This window comes from Asterias amurensis, chromosome 7, assembly GCF_032118995.1.
Source record: "Asterias amurensis chromosome 7, ASM3211899v1".
In the NCBI taxonomy this organism is placed as follows: domain Eukaryota; kingdom Metazoa; phylum Echinodermata; class Asteroidea; order Forcipulatida; family Asteriidae; genus Asterias; species Asterias amurensis.
The window spans coordinates 16,460,016-16,483,541 of NC_092654.1; the positions used below are offsets into that span (position 1 = coordinate 16,460,016).

Here is a 23,526-nt window from a genome sequence, read left to right on the forward strand (position 1 = left end):
CAAGTTCCATCTGGCTGGCTACCTTCAGACATTCACTCATTCTGTCTCTATGCAGAAGATTATTTCTAAATTGTTGGCGCTGGGAATTGTTACTATTTTATTTCACCACAAGATTGTCCAATGCTCTTTATTCGACCCCTGATATTCCAAATACATGAACGCATGAACTATGCAGGCCTGATATACTTCACGGAGGCAATGAAGGTGATTACCCCCATGCCCCCTGGTCATTGCCTTGGTGCCCTTGAAATGCTCCCGAAGAAATTGTCCTCATAGTGTGCATGCCATTTTACCAACGGAGAGCATGCCTTGGTGTCTATACCCTTTCCGACACCCAGGTCGTTGCCTTGGTGCCCTTGAAATGCTCCAGTAGAAATTTTCCTCATATGCCTTTTACCAACGGAGAGCATGCATTGGTGCACTTGCCCTTTCAAAAACAAGCATACAGGCCAGACTATGTTCAGTGCGATGGCGTCATAATTATTACTGTGTGGTTCGATATATTTGTTTTTTGCAACCTCGTATAAAACCTGCGGAAAGTATTGATTCATTGATTGAGTAATATCTTCGAAATGAGCCGTCTGTTCTGTAATTTGTATTTTGAGCAACGAATATTCTTGTTGTAAAGTGAAAAACATGCATCGTAAGGTTTTGAGACAAGACTAGTACTGGCAGTAAATCAGTGCCAATTAATCACACACGACCTTGATCAGGGATTGACCAGGAAAGTAGGTTGAGAAAAGGAACAACTCTACTCTCTATTGAACACTTTAAAGTTTCCAATCTTGAGTCCGTCAGTCCGATTTGGCTTCAATTATAAGATGACAATTGTTAACACAGATGGGGGATATGGAAGATGGGGATGACGATCATCCCTTTCAGAGGACCAGTGCATCGACAGGTGACTAACCCTCTCTATAAATGTAGTTAAGACGATTTAAAATAGGCCTAAAGGCTTAACATCACATCAAATCAACCAACGAAAAGGAAATTGAGAAGGGGAAGAAGAAATGAGATCAACTACGGATGACAATTACAAATCTGACTGCCCTTTAATCTCACTCAAAAGAATACACTCCACCCGTATCGTTTTGTCATCAGGACTTCAAGGATGTTGGAGACTTCAGATTAGCGTTCTCGACCCCTTTCTCGGGTCAAAATGAACGCCGAAGAATGGCTTCGTTTCACGGGGAGTTAAGTGTCCCCTGTTGTGTACCAGGGTGGGATTACACGACACAAGCACCCCTGAAAATTAGAAGATGCTCACATAAAGTGATCATTGCTCGAGGGGGTTGATATTCAACCCAACATAAAAGCAATGTGGAGAGACTGGACACGTGTTCCTCAATATAAATGTGACTCCGGTTTATATACAGACATGCAACTTATTGAAAAAAAAGAGGAACTTTTGGACAGTGTTTTTCAGTTTTCTATGGCACTGTTTTGGAAAGAAAAAGAGGAAAGCGGCTGATCAGCTGAAAAGTTGGACATAGGGTTAAAGCTTTAAAGCTAAGGGTAATTGTGGAGCACTATATTTCTATACATCATGAGAAAGAAACATGCTTGCAGCTCAAAGTGAAAAATGCCATTTGAGGTCTTTGAACGATTGGTCAGAAAAACGTGCACAAAAATGATCATCTTAGCAGCCGATTTCACGAAACGATATAGGATTAATCCTGTCTCGAGTTAGGAAGAGTAACTCGTCCTAACTTAAGATGGGTTCAATGCGCCCCAACGTCTATTGATACGGAACTTAACTCGTCCCAGGTCCTAAAATTAATCCTAAGTTAAGAAGAGTTTCGTGAAATCTACGACAGGAAAACCAAGATTCAGCGTAACACCAGATGCCGCCTATACCTGACAGCTTCCCCCTTCGCTGTGGAATGCGTAATTCAGTAGCACCATATCAAAGCACTTAAGAGTGTTTATTTTCATTTCTCACCTACTTCTGGGGACACACAGATGTCGTGACGAGTTGGGGAAGGGCAGGATTTGTTGTGGTCCAGGGTCCCTGCTGATCTCAGGAGTAAACCGGAGGATTTGTTTTGATAACAACGTATAGCCCAGTTGCTGTGTCTTACTCTTTTTTAAATTGTTCTGAGGTTGGTGATTTTATGGTGCTCCTCTAGCAAATGAAGGGGAAAGTTTAAGACTGATAATGCTAAATATAGGACTATGTGTTTCATTGCACTAAGAATATGCTTTGTGTGGTTCCAACTATGAGATTGTATCAGCCTTTGTTCTCCTGGAACTAGAATAAGTCACGACTTTCACTCCCCTGAAACAACCATTGACGTCTAGAGTGTACCAATAATGGTCATTCCTATGGAGCTAGTTCCCACTTCCCATAAGTTTAAACCCGCTCCCGTTATGCACCACCACCACCACCAACAGCAAACACAAACAACAACAGCAACAACAACTCGTAAAAAAAAAGTCTGGCTCTGCGCCGAGCATGCACTCCACCTCTGACCTTTTATTGTCGAGCAAAAGTACCTTGTATCAAGTTCACCCAAAAGAAAGTCAAGAGAATGTTCACTTGTTCTTCCTCCAAAGTTCACCCTTCTGTCCAGATTATGACGACACGGGGCTTCAGTAAGCCGTAAATGATGTGAATGAGCATTGGCAAGCTGTTTAGCGACACATATTCCTGGCGTAAAGTCAAGTACCGCACCACTAAGACCTTGACCGGTTGGGAAACGAAGAGCATAAATTGCAAAAGCCTTTTTTCCTTCTTCTGTCGTTTGATCAACTTGGGTCGCCATACTACCATTTTGATTAACGACAAACTAGACAGAGCATGACATCTACACACATTGCAGTTTTTCTTCGTTAAGATTCTGATAAACTTTAGAGACCGTGGAGTTATGTCGGAGTCTGATGAACCGTGTACCTTTTGTATCTGGAAGGACTTTGTGGTTATATTTGGTCCCAATTTCAGACACTGACGTTCACAGCAGAGACATTAGGTATTTGATGTAGCTTGGTATGTGTTTGAGACCCGTTTCGTCACTGATGATATCAGGTGTTCATTCATGTAATTTCAAATCCAAGTGGGCACATTTTCTTTACTGGAATTGAAAACATATGAGTTTTTAAAAAAAAAAAATTTTCTTTTTGTTTCGTAAAAACATCATGTATCATGGTACTGACACACGGCGTCACCAAAAACAGGAACAGTGTTAAAGACAGTGGACACTATTGGTAATTACTCAAAATAATTATTGGCATAAAACCTTACTTGGTGACGAGTAATGGGGAGAGGTTGATGGTATAAAACATTGTGAGAAACAGCTCCCTCTGAAGTGCCATAGTTTAAGAGAAAGACATAATTTTCCACGAATTTGATTTCGAGACCTCAAGTTTAGAAGTGCGGGTCTCGAAATCAAGCATCTAAAAGCACACAACTTCGTGTTACAAGAGTTTGTGTTTTCTTTCATTATTATCTCGCAACTGCGTCGACAAATTGAGCTCAAATTATCACAGATTTGATATTTTATGCATATTATGTTGAGAAGACTTGTCTTTGACACATACCAATGGTGTCCAGTGTCTTAAAGGGGTCTAATGTCCCAATATGCAGCAAAAAGTTTGGCACACTTTGTATTTAGGCCAGACAGTATTGACTAATAATTATGAGAAAATCAATTATTATGCTTTAATTATGGTCAATAACGTCAGAGGCCCTTCTTGCAGCTGTACACGTCAACTCCCCAAGTTCAAATTCCCCATCAATCAATAAATATGTCACAAATTGGTATCAATAAAACAATTGTAAACACCCAACTCTTTTACCAGGTGTTAATTCACAAAACATTCGTATGGAATGTTGTTTTTTATTTCACAGCTCGAATCGAAAACCTTGTCACCTGTTACACAATATGAATGTTTATCCATTCATCAATTGATATTTTTTTTATTACATTACCGAAGATCGTCTAAAGGACAACCTTCACAGAAAGGAATGACACTTTGCAAACAACTTTGCTGTCATAATCCAGATTTTTACCCCGAACCAAAGATTACGTTATAACCAGTGGTTAAAGGTGAGAATGTGTCCTCCGTAACAGTGCGTGGCAGGAAGGGGGAGTTGCAATTTCCAAATACATCCAGATGGCTCTTTTCTTTTCTTTTCAATGGTTGGGTGCGCAGAGTTTTGACAGGTGCGCCAAATAGATACATCCGGAGTTTGAATGTAAAGCCAGGCTGACTGGAGTGGCGTCTGTTTAGCAAGGTCCTCTGCTTGCTGTGTTTGATGCCCCAAAACTCCACAACGTTGTATAAGTTTGCGTTCGGATAGGAACGTAGTCGTCCTTCGTATGGGACGTAAAGCCGTTGGTCCCATGTGTTGTGTTACGAATGTAAAAGAACAAAGTGCACTTATCGAAAAGAGAAGGGTTTCGCCTCGGTGTTCCTGGCTGTGGCTGCTGTATGCGCCGTAGCACCTTGTAAACCCTTATAAGTTGCTAAATAGTTGGGTCTCAGAATTCATCACTGCAATAACATATCTTTCTGAAAGTACATTGTTTGGTAGATACGTGCGCTACATATGATTAACTTCGATATGTTATTATTATTTGCACATGAGAAGCTGTGTTTAAAGGCAGTTGGACTTGACAGTTTAGAGACACACATTTCACGTCAACAGATAATTCCACAGGCATATCATAAATGTCAACAAAAATTGCAATTGAGAACCCCTTAAAGGCAGTGGACACTATTGGTAATTGCTCAAAATAATTATTAGCATAAAACCTTTCTTGGTGACGAGTAATGTGGAGAGACTGATGGTATAAAACATTGTGAGAAACGGCTCCCTCTGAAGTGCTATAGTTTCTGAGAAAGAAGTAATTTTCCACGAATTTGATTTCGAGACCTCAGATTTAGAACTTGAGGTCTCGAAATCAACCATCTAAACGTACACAACTTCGTGTGACAAGGGTGTTTTTTCTTTTATGATTGTCTTGCAAGTTCGATGACCGATTGAGCTCAAATTTTCACAGGTTTGTTATTTTATGCATATGTTGAGATACACCAACTGTGAAGGCTAGTCTTTGACAACTACCAATAGTGTCCACTGCCTTTAATAGCCAAATAATGCAGGAGTCCCATGATTTGTTACATCATAAAAATAATATTATTTCAAACTACATGGTTTGGTCCCATGCCGAATCGAAAGAGCAGTAGTCTCGTGCTGAGCGGCCCTCTCGTGAGACAGCTGCGAGAGGGACGTTTCGCCAACACCGCGACATACATTAATTTAACGACTTGTCAACAAGTCTAGAGTCAACTTGTTTGTTCGGTTGTAATTGAGAATGGATTAAGGAAAAACTTCGTCTTCATATGTCCCCAATCTGTGGTTCATTAATGTTATAATGTTCTGAACACAGTGATGACTTAAGGAAGAGAACTTTCATTTCAACGAAAACAAGCTATTCTTAATGTTATTTCCTGGTCATGACATTAGCATTCATTTATTACGCGCCATTAAAAAAGTGCAACTACATAAAGGTACACTGAAATAATGTTGTTGGCTACTTAGTCTAGTCGATTGCTTACACACACACCATCAGTGATATCAATATTTAGGCAACACATGCTTGAAACCACCATGCCATTCGGTACCATTCACAATGATTTCAAATGGCGGATAAACTGTACGTCAGCATGCACTACTATCAGGTGGTGAATACATCTACACAGTACACAGTCAGCCCTCCTACTGTCTGACCATTCGATATCATTCAAGGTTTAGTTTTGAATAATAGATACTGCTATATGATATAATGTACTGAATGTTGCCAATCGTTCTCTGTCTTAATCATTCAGTATCACCTGCTTGGTGTATAGGCATATCTAGAAGATTGGAATGAGTGTGTTACGGTAACAGAACATTGACGTCAGTGCTCCCCACCGGTCTCGCCCCCTAGAGGTAGGGCCTACGGGTCTTGTACCACCGGGTCTCGACTACAATATTGATTGATGTATAATATCTGTAAACTGACTACTCATGCCATAATATTGTGATTTGATCCATATTTGGCAGACACATTCCTCGGCCCGATTGATCACTTTTCCCTCATGACTCCACCCCCTCTCCATAATGAAGACATCAACTTCGATCAATCATAATCCAAACAAGTTCTTCTCATTCAAAAATGTTCACTTTATTCATGCAGCAATTGGGTCTAAGTGATACCCAAAGCTAAGGTAAACAACTACCGGTTAGAATGTTCATAAAGGAAGAAACATATCACATTTTAATTGAGCAGGATATCGACATGGCAAGAGGTTTTTATTTAGAACACGATGAAGTAAACATGAAGTAAACTTGCTCAATAACGTTTTGTAATCTTCAGGAAAAAGCAAAATAAATAAAATACATTGTGACACGTGTACTCGAGTTTGCAATGAAACACATCCGGTGATCTATCACTTTGCGGGTAATCAATTCGACTGAAATTCCCATTTACAACCCTCAATGACTCGTCTCTGATGTCGTGTTCCCTGTGTGAAACGCAAATATGAACACCGATTTTCTCGATATAGGACCAGACTATTATTTGTCTATTTACTTTTCCCAGAAGATTCGGAAACTTTTCCACTTGAATGCCACGTTTAACCCCCGTTCATACGAGCGCAGTTTGGCAAGGGTCCTTTGCTAAATTGTGGTATGGTGGTAAAAAATAACCTCGTGTGAAAAGAACGCAATATTTGTGTAGTATCCAATGTCCCTTTTCGAATAGTCGAGGTTCAAGAAGGCATACATGCTCTATTGTTTTTATTTTCAATGTTCACTGGTCTCCTGTTTTCTCACATTATTTGCGAGAGGATGTTAAACATTACTATAAAAAACCTGGATGTTGTCCAAAACACTTTGTCAATTTCTTGTGTTTTGTTTTTTCCTCCCAATAAATCGGCTTCACCATCAGCTCCATTGCACCGTTCCGGGGTTTTGATAATGAGTGAGTTCCGGAAATCAATTTCATAATCAATCCATCTCTGCGTGCATGGCAGGCTAATCCCGATCAAGCCTGTAGTGATTGACGTATTAAGATTAAAGGTTTACCACGGGATTGGAATAAGAATAGCGTTCTTTTGTTTGCTTTTGAAGACGAGCCTTTTTAGCTGTCATTCAAATTTTTTTTCAGTCTGGGGATGAGCCTGACTGGAACGTGAATAATATATAGGGGTATCGCTATGAGTGACTATAATATAGCACGTTTTTTTAATTGGCAGGTTTGTTATCGTAAGGAATGTTGTCAATAAATAAAGAAATCTTATTACCGTGATATTTAAGCCATGGCTTGAGAGGTGAGATTAACGGACATAGATACGGCAATTAAAAATCGTGTGGCACTAGAAATTGTTACAAGACTACATTGTGAAATGGATGACCAAAGTTGAAAGATACGAATGCTGATAAAGACCTTATTTTTGTGACTTTGTGAAATTTGTTTTAAAATAATATTTCGGAAAATTTCTATTGGTTTAGAATAAACGTGCACTACTAACCACAATACAATCGACTATTGTTCTTATTCGTATTCTTTATTTGGCCATTAAACAATTAAAAATACGGGCAGACAGTTTGTAAAATAAATAATGTTACAACAAGATCGTTGAGACTGGCCAAACTATACCTCTTTATAACATGAACATTGTCGTCAAAGGAAAACCAAACAAAGAAACACAAAGCAGAGTCAAGATTCGGTACTTCTGAATGTACTCTTTATAAGCAGAACCCCTTTTTTAACTGTGCTTTTTACAGAGGGCTGATATATTGTTCACATATGCAAATCATCTACGTCAAAGAATTCTGTTCAATATTTTTAACAATGACGGAAAACATAATAGTATGCCTATTATAAATCTCATAGAGCCCAAATTCATATTCTTTAGGTAGACAAATAATGCTTAGCACAATCTAGAAAAATATATGGGAACAGCCGCAACTATGTTAAAAACTACTGCCAATTTTAGCAGCTAGCCTGTTTCTGTGATAAGATTTCCATTTTATATTTAAGCATTGAGCTGTCTTTGCTCTTTGATAACATTTTAAGTTCTGTGCAGTGTTTGACTTTACCCGAATCTTAGAATCCTTGGGCCATTGTCAATAATCTGTGATGCATTGATCGACGAATGCCCCTCAAAAGAACCAAATAAGAACGTCTTAATTCATGTTTGTTCGTACATTGTGTGAATCATCGAGTGAACATTCATGTGGACAGCACTCCTGACGGATGTACACCACCCCCTGACACGTCACTTTTCAAATCTCTGAATAGACCCCACGAGGTGTGAAGTAATTGTGCGCCAGTTTAAAACAAAACTTCCCCCGTATAGACCGGTCATTCGATACCCCAAGAATAGGTATTGAACAGGAGGGTTCCCGGTGTTTCGTTCTGATCGATGTTCAACATTATTCAAGTCATATCTTATGCATGACACATCCATGTATCCCACAAAATGTCATTATGTTGAAATGGGTCCAGCAGGACTACATGTTAAATGTGTATCTAAACATGCGATGGACAGTCATACGGTTCAGTCACATTGTAAGGTACGTCCTTGGGAGGGACAAGAAAATTGGTGAACCCACTAGGGTTGAATGACCGTTGGGGGCCGACATTTTGTGCTGTTGTCCAATTAGATATACCATGTGCTCGATCAAATCGCATTTACGTTTTGACCGCACGTGAAATACAATTGAAAAATCTGTATTTCCCGCCGAAGAAAAGTACACAGAAAATGAGGTGAAGGTGGACTCACCTCACGATGATCAAGGAACACTCAATTCAAATTACGGTTTTTATTAGTCACCTTCAGACAATTTATTTGTAGTCCTGAAGACGAGAAGAAACGTCGAGACCACACCAGCTCTGTTCAGAGTCAAAACACTCACACTAACGATATTTTCACATGGTTGTACCCGCAAGTTTACTATTCATTTATAGTTTCTTCCAATTTTATGTTTCAAGAGAACGATCTATATGGACAAGATACTATTTACAAAAACTTTGTTAATTGTGAGGGGGAAACAGAAAAGTTAAAAACATAGATGGTCTCGCCATTCTGGTGAAACAACCATCACAGTGTGCTTGTTTTGTATTCGGCTGACACTTTCGCTTGATACTTGTATTGTCTCTTCATTTCTTATAAATAAGTACAATCGTTGACAAAAACCCAATCCGCAACCCTACCTTTATGTCAAGACCAACAGACTCCTTCATTATCACGCATTTATCAAAGGTGCGTGGTATTCTTTTATGCAAGGGTATAAGGTCTAGCAACTTTCTTTGGGGCTGGGTAGCTGCTGGCGCCTTGCGGCGACATTCAGGACCGACATTCAGTAACTTTTGTCGGTGGATATTGGATGGAAAAAAATAATTAAAAGTTCATGTTAGAATGAAGGGTGGATCTGATACTGGTATTTGTATGATCTGTCGAATCTACGGGCTGGTTTTAAGTTATGAGAAGGGTCTCTCGATGGTTTAACTTACGCAGCTGACATGCTTTCAAGTTTGTTTTCAGGAGTGGAATACAGGTGTATCAACTTTTCGTAAAAAGTGGTGGTTTTTTTTTTGCAGACGTAACGGCACCAGTTCTAACTTTTGGGTTAAACGCGTTCTATCATTTTCTGATAAATTTAGTTCAAGTCACTTGACTTGGCATAATAATCTGTTGTATTGGGCAATAGCTGACAGACCTGTGGGATCAGTAACAATATTGTCGTCATGTAGCTCAGCTTTCAATGTTGCTGCTCAAAAGTGCATGTGAATTTGGCTGCAAATACAAAACTGGTGTTGGTCACGGACATCGAGGAGGGGCATGGCACGGGACATCGGCTCGAACATGACACCCCCCCCCCCCCCCCGGTCCCCGTTGCGCCCCTGGCCATAATGACCTCAAATTTGTAATTGAAAAAATGCCTCTCAAAGTCACAATAAGGCTATAAATGTCGAAAGAAACCCTGAAAATATGGACCAGTAAACTAAATTGTTGGACCATAGCGAAACCGCCGGCCGATCGCGAAATGACCGATCAAGTTACAGGCACACCCTGATCATGTTACCTGTCCAAAAGGTGTTCAGCTTGACGTTATGTCATGTTCAATTAGTATCTCGCGCATTGCCTTCTCGAAATGCCTGTCAACTTAATTGTTTACCACCTTCACTTTAATGGAGAATATCCGGCACGGTGGAGAAAATGAAGGGGCAAAATAAATGTCATACACTCCCCTTTATGGTTCGTTTGCCCGTTGGGAAACGTATTGCCCCGTAGCTCCTTGTCAGTACAGGGACACACATGCACAGGTGAGCATATCGATATTGCCCACGCTCGGTTGTTGAATATTAGAGGAGTTGTTTTGCAGATTGGAGTGGTCGTTATAAACCTGATGACAGTTTTGGTAGTCTTGATGCAAGACGGCTCTCGTTTTCCTTTGACGCACAGCGCGCTCAACTCACCAACAGCGTGAAAGGAAAACGAGGAACGTCTTGCTCCAAGACTACAGTTTTGGCTGTTGCCATGTGCCCTGCTTGCACAGGGGCCCTGCTTACACCAGGGGCCCTTCGAGAATCCAGGACGGCTGAGACATCCGTATTGGTGTCCTCAAACCCTTGACAATGCGTTGTTTAATTCATGGAAGGATGTAGCCATTTTTTTTACCAAGGGCATTTGCATGGTTGCTCATGTTAAGTTGGTCAAGTCTGGCTGAAATAATCATTATCATCAGAGGGTACGTTTTGTTGTAAAAGGAAAGTCAAAGCACATCGTCCGACAACGAATAATAATTTGTTCACAAGACTAGATTTATGATTCTTGGTTTTTCGGAATTCTTGTTTAACTCGTAAAAGTTTGAACAAGATTTTCATTCCTGGCATACTAATTTCGAGCGTTCTGAAGAACGATTGTTCATTCTCCTTAGTCCAAGTCGTCTTCGTAGATCTGTTCCTTCCCAACTTGATAATCGTCCCAACTGTAGTTGGGACCAGTCCCAACTTGAGTGTTAAAGTTGGGGCGTCCCAACTGTAGTTGGGAGTTGGGACGCCCCAACTTTAACATATAGTTGGGACGATTATCAAGTTGGGGCGGAACATATCTCTATATAAATTGACGTTTCGATCAGTATACTCTGATCGTCTTCATGTGAGTGATGGGCTCTGTTGCTGTATGCTTCTTAAGAAGATACGGGTTGCCTTAGATGTGGGCTTAGCACTCAAGTCAACTCAAGGATGATCCTATGCTTTTAGAAAATTGTAAAGATTTATGCATGTATATTTTAAGAAGACATGGCTCATAGAGGCAAAGGAAATTCAACTATCGACCTTCCATTTTGAGGTTTTTCCATTTTCAACCTGCTCAGTGGAGGGAAAAACCACAACATTCATTGATGACAGTTTATCAATCACACAGCAGCATCACCATTATGCTCCGTGTATCAACCTGACAAAACACAATGCGATGCCTCAATTCAAAGAACACGCCCCGTGAGGATGACGTTTTAGACGGCATCAACAACCGCGCGCGTAACCCACGGTCCCCGGAGAGTTCATTTCCTCCTCGCCGAGGACACGACTTTTAAAATAAAAAGGTCTCGACTTGTTTTCCTTGAAAATCCGCTAATCCGGATTTCTGTTCAGAGACACCTTGGGTTCGATTTATTTCCATTTAATGGATTGCTCATAAAAGCAAACGTTTGGGGGTTTGTGGTCAACCAGTTAATGGAAAGTGAGGGAGTGGGTGGTCAAGCTATGTCAATCTGAAACATTGACAACAAATGAAATAAAATCTATTTAAAAGTTAAGTAGGTAGCTTGCTAAACAGGGGATTAGATGGGGATTGTACAGCCATGGTTTGAATGATGATGTTTTAGTCGAGGATGTGAATAGCGCAAATGTAGGGGGTGTTACCTTTGTATCATTTGTCTTTTCAAGAAAATATTGAAGAGGTGGTTAAATTTTCGAGAAAACTTAATTGAATAAATGATGTTTTTCGAGGATCACGACCAAATCGTAATTGGGTGTTTAGAAACAATAAATGTATCATGTGGATGTGGAAATAAGTGTCATATTGATTGAGTGATTGATTGACATGTAGTATTACAGTTTAGATATGCCAGAGTGCTATGCGTGTTTCAAGTCTGAAAAACTACCATGTTTGACCTACAACAAATTGTCTCCAAATATTATCCCTCATAAAGTACACCTCTCAACAAATTTGCAGTCCCACTCTAGTCAATTTTTCTTTGTACAACCCCAATTTATTTTTTTAAAAGCTCGACCCATCACTCAGTTTCCCTTGTGGTTTTGAGTGATAAAAGAAGTTACAACAATCTGTGTTTCTCTGAATAACCAAATCACGGTTGACTTCATCGATTTGTTATACATGTATATGCCTTGTTGACTGAAAACAAGAAGATTTGCTCTTCCAAAGAGCACTTTAAAGTTAAGAGGAAACACATGATACAAAAGAAGAGTCCTTCGATTAGCTCAAAAGTGATCATCCTAAATAAATCCATCCCCGCCCTAATCCATCATCAACAAAGCAGCATCCGTCAATGTGGTGGAGTTCCGGGAATTCATCAATCTTGTCATGAGTTCATTGGTTTGGTTTTTATTGGAGAGTTATTTTCACAACGGTCCTTTGGTTTTCAGAGTCGTCGTCTGTTAGAGCCTGTTCCACTCCACTGCAGGAGGAAAACCTGCTCACAAATTCTTCATCTCACTCTATCCTGCGATGTATGTTGCCAAGCAATGCCCCTGTATGTATTTAGTTCATCTCTTCATCTTCTGTTTTGTCGCCCTCTTTTTTCTTGTCCATTTTCTTGGAGTACAGTTTTATCATGTGGTTTTCTTAAAAATTCACGGGCGCCATTTCTGCCGTGAGGAATGACTGACATGACCGATACGAGATTTTGTTCTCTTTAGAGCTACGCAACATAGGCCTAGTTTGCTCCTCCTTTGCAATAAACTGGTAATACATGCACTTGTCTTTGCGATGGTTCTACTTGCAAAAGATACACTCCCCAATAGTGTTGCATTTGTATTAACGTTTTTGTCTTGACATAAATACTTCGATTCTCAAGGATACAGAAAAGAAGAGAGGAACCGTCGTGGAAAAGCTGCTCAGGGAGATTGACAAATCACGATGCATCGTGTTTATACGTAAAGTGCGCGGCATTGGCAAAATGAGCAACTTTCTTTTTGACCTCTAGCCGAGGGCGCCCTACTCCAGTGACGTCACAGGGTCCATTAACACTACAGCAATAAAGGGGTATAAGCGAACTAATTTTGAAGTATTTGAAATGCCGACGAGGATTTAAAAACGTTTTTTTTTTTGCCAAATGCAAAAAAGATTGTTGATATAAAAAACTATTAAGAAGTCAAAATAACATGGTCATCACAGTTGGAGACACTGCTTTTGTTATTGTTGTGTAGTAGTTTTTGTTGTTGCTGCTGTTCTCGCAGATTTGTATTGTTATTGTTTGAATTTTTATTATTTGAATCCGACGAAAGCTGTTTCCTTTAAGTTGCCAGTAACCCCCCCCCCCCTTTCCCAGATAGAGAAGCAAATCCACCCGATGATACTAAGAAGTCGTGACAGATCAATAATGACTTGTGATCTTTGTTTGGCAAGACTTGAAAAGGCACAACCCAAACCGCTAACACATTGTTAGTTTAGAAAAATGTCCTCTTGCCAAACAACACCATGTACAGTGGCTATATGGTGCCGTGACTTGTACTGGTTTGAGTCAAAAGAAAAAAAAAACTTGAAGGAGTTAGAGTTGATTGGCACGACGACTTCATGAGAACGCCAGCCATTATTAAATCCCCCAAAAGCCTAAATCGGTGTTTCCTAAACTCAACTGCCCGACCGTTCTGACTCTTGAAAGGAGAAATAAATACAGATTTCCTTGCAAAATACAACACACATTTTGAATTATACATAGTTTCCTCGGCCCGACGGCGAGCGATAAAGTTTCTACCCCCCTTCCAGTGTACTTGTCAAGAATAAAGCGATTCGCGCGGGAAAACGAGGGCGCACTGGCTAATCCTACGATTTCAACAACCATTTCAAAGACTCGCTGAATGGCATGCCGCTGGATTGAAAGACTTTTTTTGTAAATTTTTAACGTTTTGTGTGGCCGGCTAAAAGAGCAAAAATTCCTAAATAATACACGGCTGGTGTGTGATCTCGGGTTTAAGCTGCATTCTGCGGGGGCTTTCAGTCGTGAATGAGCTAGAAATTGAACCCTCGCGGTGGGGAACGGTGTCTTTGAATTAAAAAAAAAAAAGGAAAAAAACAAAGTTTGATAGCATTTTTCTTACATTCCAAAAAAATAGCAATCTGCGGGATACCATCGAAAGTTACGCAGTGGGTTTCATCACTAAAGTAAAATGACACAATGGAAAACTATGCCTAGACTGTTGTGACTCGTTGGATATTGTGAAATACCAGCCAACAAAAATACTACCCTTTTTTGTCGGCGTGTTTGCATAGGAATATGTTTGCAACAGCGAGTTTTAGAAGAAAAAAACCCACGAAGGTCGCCATGTTTTTAGAGCAAGGGCTGGTTAAGCAATTATTCAGCATCATCATCTCGGTAATGGATGGATTTACAGATATAATCAATCGTAAGTCCAGGGGACGGGGCTTACTTTACCTTAAATTGGATACAAGTAAAACCTCAGAGAAATTAGAAATCTATGCGGGGTTGGAAGCCCACCAGAAAAAAATGAGCTAAACCTGCTCGCGGTTTGATTGATTGACTCCATCTTCGACCCGTGTTACTGACCGAGAGACGCCTGGTTGCATGTGAACTTTTTCTTGTTTTCGTGTCAACAAGTCTTCAGATTAACATATTAATTCGGGCTGCCCCGGAAAAAGGGGGTTAAATGTCTGTAAAACTGCCTAATTACACAGTGAATGGGCCATGCTTGATACGGGAACTTTCATGAGAACCAATCAGCGGAGCCTGTGGCAACACTTTGTTGGTTATCAATGGGCATTTTAATGTACCTGGTATGTTGTAAAGCACTATGCATTAAACATGTGCTCGCTACTGAGTTGTGGATAATTAAGTTGCATAAAGTTTAGGTAACTATGGGGAAATAAACATGTAAAACGCATAACTTCGTTCGATTTGTGTAACAACTTGAGAGCCTCGAAGAAAAAACATCAATGTCCGTTTAGCTGTTTTAGGCAAGATATTTAGTTTCAATGTATCACAGATACTTAAAGCCCGTTAGGTTTTATTTCTTTGTAAAAACGGACCGTCAAGTTAAAACAAGTGACACTCAACAAAGGTAAATGCATATGAAGAAAAAGATATCAAAGTGAAAATAGAGGACGTATGTATAACGTTTTTCTATTATGCAGGTCTTAACTGTTGCACCCACACCTTAACGTCTATGTCGTGCAAAATCAGTGAATGTCATTAAATTCATAAAACGGTGGCTACACGAAGAATTGCAGTTTTTCCATTGTATTATGTTGTAGTTCCACACTGCCAGAACTTACTCAGTGTATACAACCTCATTATTCCTAGCTCATATTGCTGTACCCTAATGTCCCCCGTAGCGACAGAGTATAAACTGGGATCGAAGCTAACAAAGTTTCACTACTGTTCCGTCCCTTTTTTCGGCAACGGTCGAAATCACTTTTTTTTTTAAGTCTTTGTATCGTCACGTAAAAACTATCGGCCATGACCCTTGCTTTGTGACCCCCCAAAATGGGTGTACGGTGGGGAACGGTACAATTAGCCCATCAAGTAACGAATCGCTGTGCTCTCCATAAAAGTGAACGTGTTATATTATCACAATCAGGTTTATGTAAAATACTCTCTTGGTGTAATAGAGTGAACACCACTCCGAAAGAGAGTGACATTTCCACTCTTCCAAAACGCCATATGGCGGACAACCTGCTAAAGCTTTGGGCTCAATCGGCCATCAGAGTACGAGAAAATCATTTAAAAAAAATTGTTACATGTTTATGTTTTCATTATTTTTAAACATCAGATTTTGGACTCGGACTTAAATTTAAGTTGTCAACCATGACCATAGTATATATATATATATATGTAAATCTGTAAAAAAAAATTATGTTTTCAACCTTAACCAACATTATTGAACACATCTTTACCTGGTGATCCAGGGTGAGAGGGGTCCAATTGAATTTAAAATAATAACATTTTAGTAAAATGTAAAATAAATCTGGAACAACGAATGAATTTGAAGCACTGTTGTAAGCTTTGGTTCCACAGGTCTTGACACTACTAGTTGCTAGCGCACAATGCCTCACAGACTTCCAAATTGGCAGTTCCATAACAATTGTTGCAGCTTTATCCATTTAAATAGAATTAGACGTGCAATTAGATAAATTGCTGGATTAAATTCAGTGTCATACCATTTCTACCTCCATGCCATTTTACCATCCTTCCCACAGTCCCTTAGTTTTCCAAAATGACAGTGTTAAAAAATTCTGAATTTGGAAAGTAGTTGGACGCTTTACAATCGCTCTCTAAAAACGGTGACCAGACCATACCAGACCAATGTCTCAGTTGCAGAATTCCATCTGGCTAGTAATATTGTGGTTCAAATATATAGGCCTATAATGCTTTATATCATATACACTGCATTAAATATTGTGAATTCAAAGTGTTACAGCCGATTCTGTTGATTTCATTTAAGTTTGACATTTGACCCTATATTAGCTGCGACACAAAATTAGGAAACCATTTTGAAAAAATAATTAAAACGGACATGTGAAGGTTATGCCGGGAAGATGAAGTTCCTGGGTTTGGTTGACAAGTGACGTAAACAAAAAGCCCAATTCTTATCAAGTCGTCCTTACCAAATTCGTTGGCGGTTACTTCTTAATCGTACGAGGACAAAAAAGGTTCTCATGTAATTTTTACCTTGGAAATTAAGGAGAACTCTTTAAGAAAGAAAGTTCAGTCAACTCCGTGAAGAAGAAAACCATATGGAACACATTAAGAACCCCAAAAGGTCCCGTCAGTCAAAAATGAAGTTGTGTGTGTATATATACATATAGTAGGGCCATTTATAGCATTGTTGACAATCGTTCAGTGTTGAGGCATTGAGGACTGTCATGCCGAAAAGGTTCTGAAATTGTCCCAGAGCGACTTGCGTTATTATTGCAACACATACAGGGAAATATTAATACCGTAAAATATGAGTTTACCTGAGAGACATGACAGCTGATGATATATATAACAGCCCCAGTTGGAATATGAAAAGGGTTATTTTTCAGCAACTGTTTTGTTGGTAAATCCTAGGAAGCCATTGATATCCAAACAACTCCACTGAACCATCGACAGAGAAACTGCTTGCGGAACTGAAGCACATTGAATTGAATTGAATGTACAATGATGTATGGAGTGACACCTTGAACCGGTTGGTAGCAAGGCTTGTGGCAAACGTTTGAAGTACCATAATAGTTCTGCATGACGTAATTTATTCACTCAAGTTAAATTGACTTGCTGTATGATAATGCCACTATCCATCCATAACTGTTTCCACCCGTCTGCACCCCAAAAGTTTGCAGTACTTTCTTTTTTTTTCATTTGGGAAAATTACAGTAAAGTACAACCGCTGGGAAAGACATTATCTTCCATTGTCAGAAACACTTAAAATGACAGTTTTTACGGGGAGAAATGCCTTTTGTGAAAATGTCAAACCCTACGGGCAGACAGAGTGGAGAATGTGCTTGATTTTCATGAACAAAGTGTGAAGCTTTTTCTACTTGCACTTTTGAAAGAGGAGGCTCGCAGAAAACCTATAAAATAATTGTCCCTGCTGTTCACTGGTACCCTGTCTCAAAGGACACGACTAATTTAGATTCGCAGCCGCAACATCTTTTGAAGGTTCATTATACCTTTGTACTGCGCCGCATTCAATAGACCCGAGTGATAATTAGGATGGGGGCTGTATCAACCATCTAGCGACTACAATCAAAGACATGACAATTGGTATCTCAGAAATCTTCCAGTAAAGAATGTTTTTCTTGACAAGTCTCTAATCCTCATTGAGGACTGGTACGGGAGACAGCCTCTCCAACAACTGTGTTTGTCACAATAATAGGGACGTGACTTCTTGGTCCCAAAATGACAGTGCTAAGATAAGAGGTATCATGGGGAGCTGAGTGGATAAAGAGGAGGGTGGGTACAATCATGGAGGTAGAAGGTACAATCGTCCAATCTTCCATATCAAAGAAGACGGAGACATGATATAGGGGTGGCTTATATCCTTGATTAAGGACCACCAAGAAGTCTATAGAAAAACACTTTCTCAGTGAGATTTCAGAACTTCTTTGAGCAGGATTTGAAACTTTGCATGGTGGAAGTATCATAACTACTTCTATTTCTTAGAACTTGTTTAAGATTTGATTGAGGCTTGTAGGGCGTGGCAATTTTGTTTTAACTTCTAGTTCAATCTATTCCAGCAAAAACGAGGGCCATAATGATTTCCCTGTGACTGCTACCACGGAGGAAGGAACTCAGTATTTCAGAACTTGTTTAAGAGGTTTGATTGAGGGTTTTAGGACCTGGTGAATCCAACAACAAATGATAACCATCATTATTTCCATGTGATGAAGGAACTCCTTCTCCATGCTTTTACTAAAGTTGACACCTATTGGCGAGTATACATATAATTCACCAGCTTTCCATCGGGTTACACTGTATTACCGATTTACACAATGGATCATCCCATGCAAAGTGGCCAACTATTTGTACGTAACAGGTCTACTAATATGACTTTGATTGTTCCCAATTGTTCGTGTGGTGCAGCAGAATCGAAGGCACATCTTTACATTACTGACATAAAAGGACACAGTGTTGGTCCACCATGGTATGACTGACACATTGAAACTCATCACAAGGCCATCTCTGTATTTACATGTCGGATGTATCGCCAATTTATCACACCTAATCATTCGTATACCCACAAGTATAACACCCATCGTTATCTTCTGTCCTTAAATGTAATAACCAAAACTTGATAACCTTTAGACAATGCAGTGTAAAAATCAACAAGGCCACATGACATTTTAACAAAAATGTCTGGCTTGAATTTCTGCATACTTTGAAGTAAATGAAAACGCTGACGTAAAGCACTCAGTGTCCAGTGTATGAGTTTTAGTTTCACAACGTAATTATATTTTTACATAGTCAATATTTTAGCAATAATATCAACAGTAAAAATCCTATATGTGCTTATTTTTAAAGTCTTAAAATGACTAGAACAACTAACAAAGAGTCCAGTTTCCTTAATAGGAACATTGGTTTCTTCAGGAACAAATAGTTGTCACGAGTAATGAGGAGAGTTCCTTGCACAATAATTATGCAAACAACTTTTTTAGCCCCCATTAAAAATCCGATTATTCTTTAAATATATACGCGCTTGTTCATGTAACACATTAAAGAAACTTGACACGAAAACTTCGGATACCATATGTTATACTCTTTAACTTTAAAACTGTGGATTGGAGAGCATTACTTCAGCAGTCAAGACCAACATAAGGTTCCACTCTCCCTTTCATAATCTTAACCCCTTGCTTTGTTATGTTCATGCAAACCCTCTGAGATTTACAGACATATGTTTGTGGTTTTTGTGTATTTTGACCATTCTTGTAAGGATACTGCACCTAAAACTCTCAGGAAAGATCAAGGACCCACTCAGAAACTCGTCAAGACCTGTCCCATTATATTGCCCATCAAAAGATCCGGGATTCGCACGGCTTCGGGCCATTACAGCAAGCTAACCACTCTCTTCCAAGAGTCCGCTCCCAAAAAGTTATAACATTTGGTTGTTATTTAGGGACCGTTTTTTGTTGTGCCGCGGCCGGCCATGGAAAGATAATTGTGAGGTTGGCTTATTGACATCAGCGTTACCTCAAGGATGCGAAGTTGAAGTTTATGGTGACGATTTGCACTTGTGTTGTTGTTGGTGAAGGACTATAAACTCTACATACCGACTCCATAGTTTACGAAATGAAGTTTTTTTGCTAGCCATCATGTGGTGGCACATTTCCTCTCTGCAAAAATGTACTCAAATTTAAGCGTCAGGAGTAGGCCCGAACCAATGAAATCGTGTGATGGGAATATACATATATAGATATCTTGCTTTCATGTCATTTGATTATTTGGTGACCATGAAAAAGTACGATTTACCCATGACTTGTTATAGTCTTGGTACAGCACAGGGGGATTGACACGTCCTGGAGTTGAATAGGGTTCGAATGAAACCACAGATGCGTGCTTGAATCGGGTGTGGATTTATTTGTGGCGTACTTTTTTTTTTTTACTTCAATGAATATAATATACCAACTGTCAAAGCCAACTATTTTCAAACTGAACAAATTGTTTCAGACATGTGTTTCTATAGGTTTTAATAACAAACGAAGTTTTCATGTTGCCCATTCATCCATTTTCAGCAGAAAATTCAAGCACACTAAACTAATTTGTTTGACTGGTCTCAGCTTTTCAAGTACAGAAAACATCTTCTAGACGTGAGGTTACAAGTTGGAGTAAACCAATATATAAAGTAAAAGTAACAATCGCTGTCGTTGATGAATCGGCAATTCCTTTTTCAAGTATCAATGGTTCGATTAAGAGTCACAGTTTCTCTTGCTCGTTTGCTCAACCGCAGTTTATCTTCTCTCCCATCCCCCACCCTATCCATTCCCGCTTCCTTGTTGATTTATAGAATTTGTATAATTAAAAGGTAAGTTTATACTTGTTCCAAATGTACTGTACTGAACTGTATTGTACTGTGTGCAAATTATCAGATGCAAGTTCGTTTGGGATGAGTTCTCCGAATTCTCAACTCTGATTGAGCCACACATCGTCCAGGCTTGATACCACGGATGCAATGAAAGCGGTTGCCTCCATGCCCCCTCTGTCCCATTGAAAGGCTTCAGTAGAAGCTTATAATTTCGACACAGGGGGGTCCCATTTACCAAGGAGAAATACCTTGGTGTTAATTGTTAAACTGCAATTTAAACCGATCCTTTGCCGAATAAACAATAATATATTTCAAGTTCGTTGGGATGAATTCCCAAATCTGATTGCGGCACACTTCGCCTACCAGCATAGAAGAGCAAGTTTGAGCATTTACATACAATCCCAACTTAACCTAACTAGCTGTACTACCTAGCAGAGGATCGCTAGCAGAGCACGGCACTGATGAGAGCGCCACGGTCGCCGATACCGGACCGGAACACCTAGGACCCCACCACCAAAACACATAGAGATCGATAGCTTGCCGTGTAATCCGTGTTGGGACTTGTTGACAAGGTTGTTGCCATTATTAGTTCCCTATACATTATCATCATATCATCTACTAACGTTCAATCTTGTCAATTTTAAAAACAGGTATTTCAGTCCTGTATGAATTGACTGGGTTACAGTAGTGGTAAAAGTTAAGAAAAGCATCTGTCCTGATTCAAAATGGACAGAGGGAAGTTTTAGCGTACTTGAACTTAAAATGTAAAAACCCGTATACAGTTTCATTCCTTCTATATTTTCGATTGCAAATATAATGATTCTGAAGGACATGGACTGGTGGGCCTATTACACATTGCTCACATCACAGGTGCAGACGTTTATATATTTTTTTTTATAAGTTCAAACAATTTGATGTAGGGTGACATAGGAGAAGAGGAAATGGGCGGATGCGGGTCTCACTCTGGCAAAACTACCTCGTCTGAAAGAAAGGGAATTGTGCAATTGTTTAACTTGACTTACCACCACATTCCTGACGCGTAAACTTGGCCCATTTCAACTGCGAAACTGCACAGCAACAGACAACACGACAGCCACATTTTTATCTCCATATTGTTCAGAAGTTATTCACGTTGACAAATAAAAAGTAGTTGTTCACTCTGTAAACGATGAGATTTGAAACTCTCCTCACAGGGGAAGTCAGTTCGGTTTCCAATCCAAGCAAAAAACCAAGTCCGTCCGATGAAAATAAGAACTGCTTCTAAAGTTTTCCCCCTGTGTGCGTACAACAGTAGTCTCCGCTCTTTTACAACAAAGCCCAACGCCGAAATCTATAAAGCCAAAAATATTGTCCTGTGTTGGTGTGTGTGGAGCCAATGGACTTAAGGTTTTTTTATATGGTCGGACACGCTTGATGTACCGCCGGCTGATCGGTGATCTAGGCAATTTCAATGGGGAGCAATCGGCTTATTGCTAGCCTGCATTAGAATATCAAAAGCCTACCGAGGTATCGAACTCGGCAAGTCACACGCAGGAACAAAAAAGCCAACAGGGATACTATGTTGGATTGACGGGTAGTGAAGCTCTGCCGTCTGTAATGACTCGCGTCCCCGCTTGTGGTGGTTTAGGGGTACACCCGCTCTGATGATCAATTCAATAGGTACTGCTTAATATACAGAAAAGAGGGTTTCTTTTTGTTGCGCTGGCTGGCTGGGGATGGCCATATACCAGTTTACTTCAGTCATAAAAGTTACTAAGCTCGAAATAACAACAGATTAGTTACGATCGTCTTTTATCTAACCACCGATGCGGCTTCTCTGTCGGGTGGAACTATACGTTGAATGCTTGAAATAAGTAAAGACACCGACTTCACAGGCAACGATGGGGCTTCCCAACGCAGGGCTTTGTTTTTAACGCACGTCCAGTGTGAACAGGTAAATCTCTAGGATCCTGGTTTTTCTCCCTTTCCTAGTCAACGGGGTATGAAACTGCTTCGATGTATTTTTTCCCCGCGAAAACCTTGAGGAGTTTGAGCGATATCTTCCAACGTTCTCCCGAGATCATAGAATTTCTTGTAAAGAAAGTTTGTGTCAATTGGCACAACGTCTATAACCACCAAGAGTATGTTCGGTGACATGCGCACTAACTGCCAAGTTCATTTTTCTGCGCATAAAGTTTCTCGAACCAGCGTCCATGGGAAAACCTGTGTCAATATTCCCAATAGCACGATGATGGATAATAAATTATATCCGACTTTAAAAGTTGTTAAAGCTGTAGTGTAAATGGAAAAGGAGGTCCATAGATTTGGAACAATCTTCCTCCTGTCATCATAGAAACTTTCAGTTTGTCTGTATTTCGTAAGGCTCTTACGTGAAATTCTGCAATGTGCGCTATGATATCGATCATTTGGAATAGAGCGTTGTAAATTTGAATTGTTATGTTATTCTGATACAGAAAGACAACTTTTAATAAGTCGTTCTGATACAGTTTTCTTTTCAATTTGGATGTCGTTAAATCCGTCAACATAATTTGCTACAAATCATCACCCTCTCTTTAAAACGAGTGTGTTCAAGTAGAGGGATACTTGTCTTCTATCTCAAAATAGATGTTACAATTAAACAATTCGTTAGTTAGGCAACGGATGCGGTTAATATATTGTCACGTATAACTGCGTGAATCGGGCTTCACGTGCTGTTAAAAAGAAACACACAGACACAGTTACACAGTTATTATTTTTTAAGCTAACATTTTGGGGGTTTTGCCGAGAAGCTTTCGTT

The 23,526-nt window shown here is 39.7% G+C and overlaps 1 protein-coding gene across 1 annotated transcript in view; it reads right to left on the reverse strand.

Annotated features, from left to right (window-relative positions):
* Positions 1-22,777, reverse strand: part of LOC139939866 (proto-oncogene Wnt-3-like) — a 33,923-nt gene extending 11,146 nt beyond the window's left edge. The window contains exon 1 of the mRNA XM_071936018.1: positions 21,773-22,777. Coding sequence (XP_071792119.1) covers positions 21,773-21,861 — 89 coding nt within the window. The 5' untranslated portion in view covers positions 21,862-22,777. The remainder of the gene's footprint in view (positions 1-21,772) is intronic.
* Between the last annotated feature and the right edge of the window lie 749 nt (positions 22,778-23,526).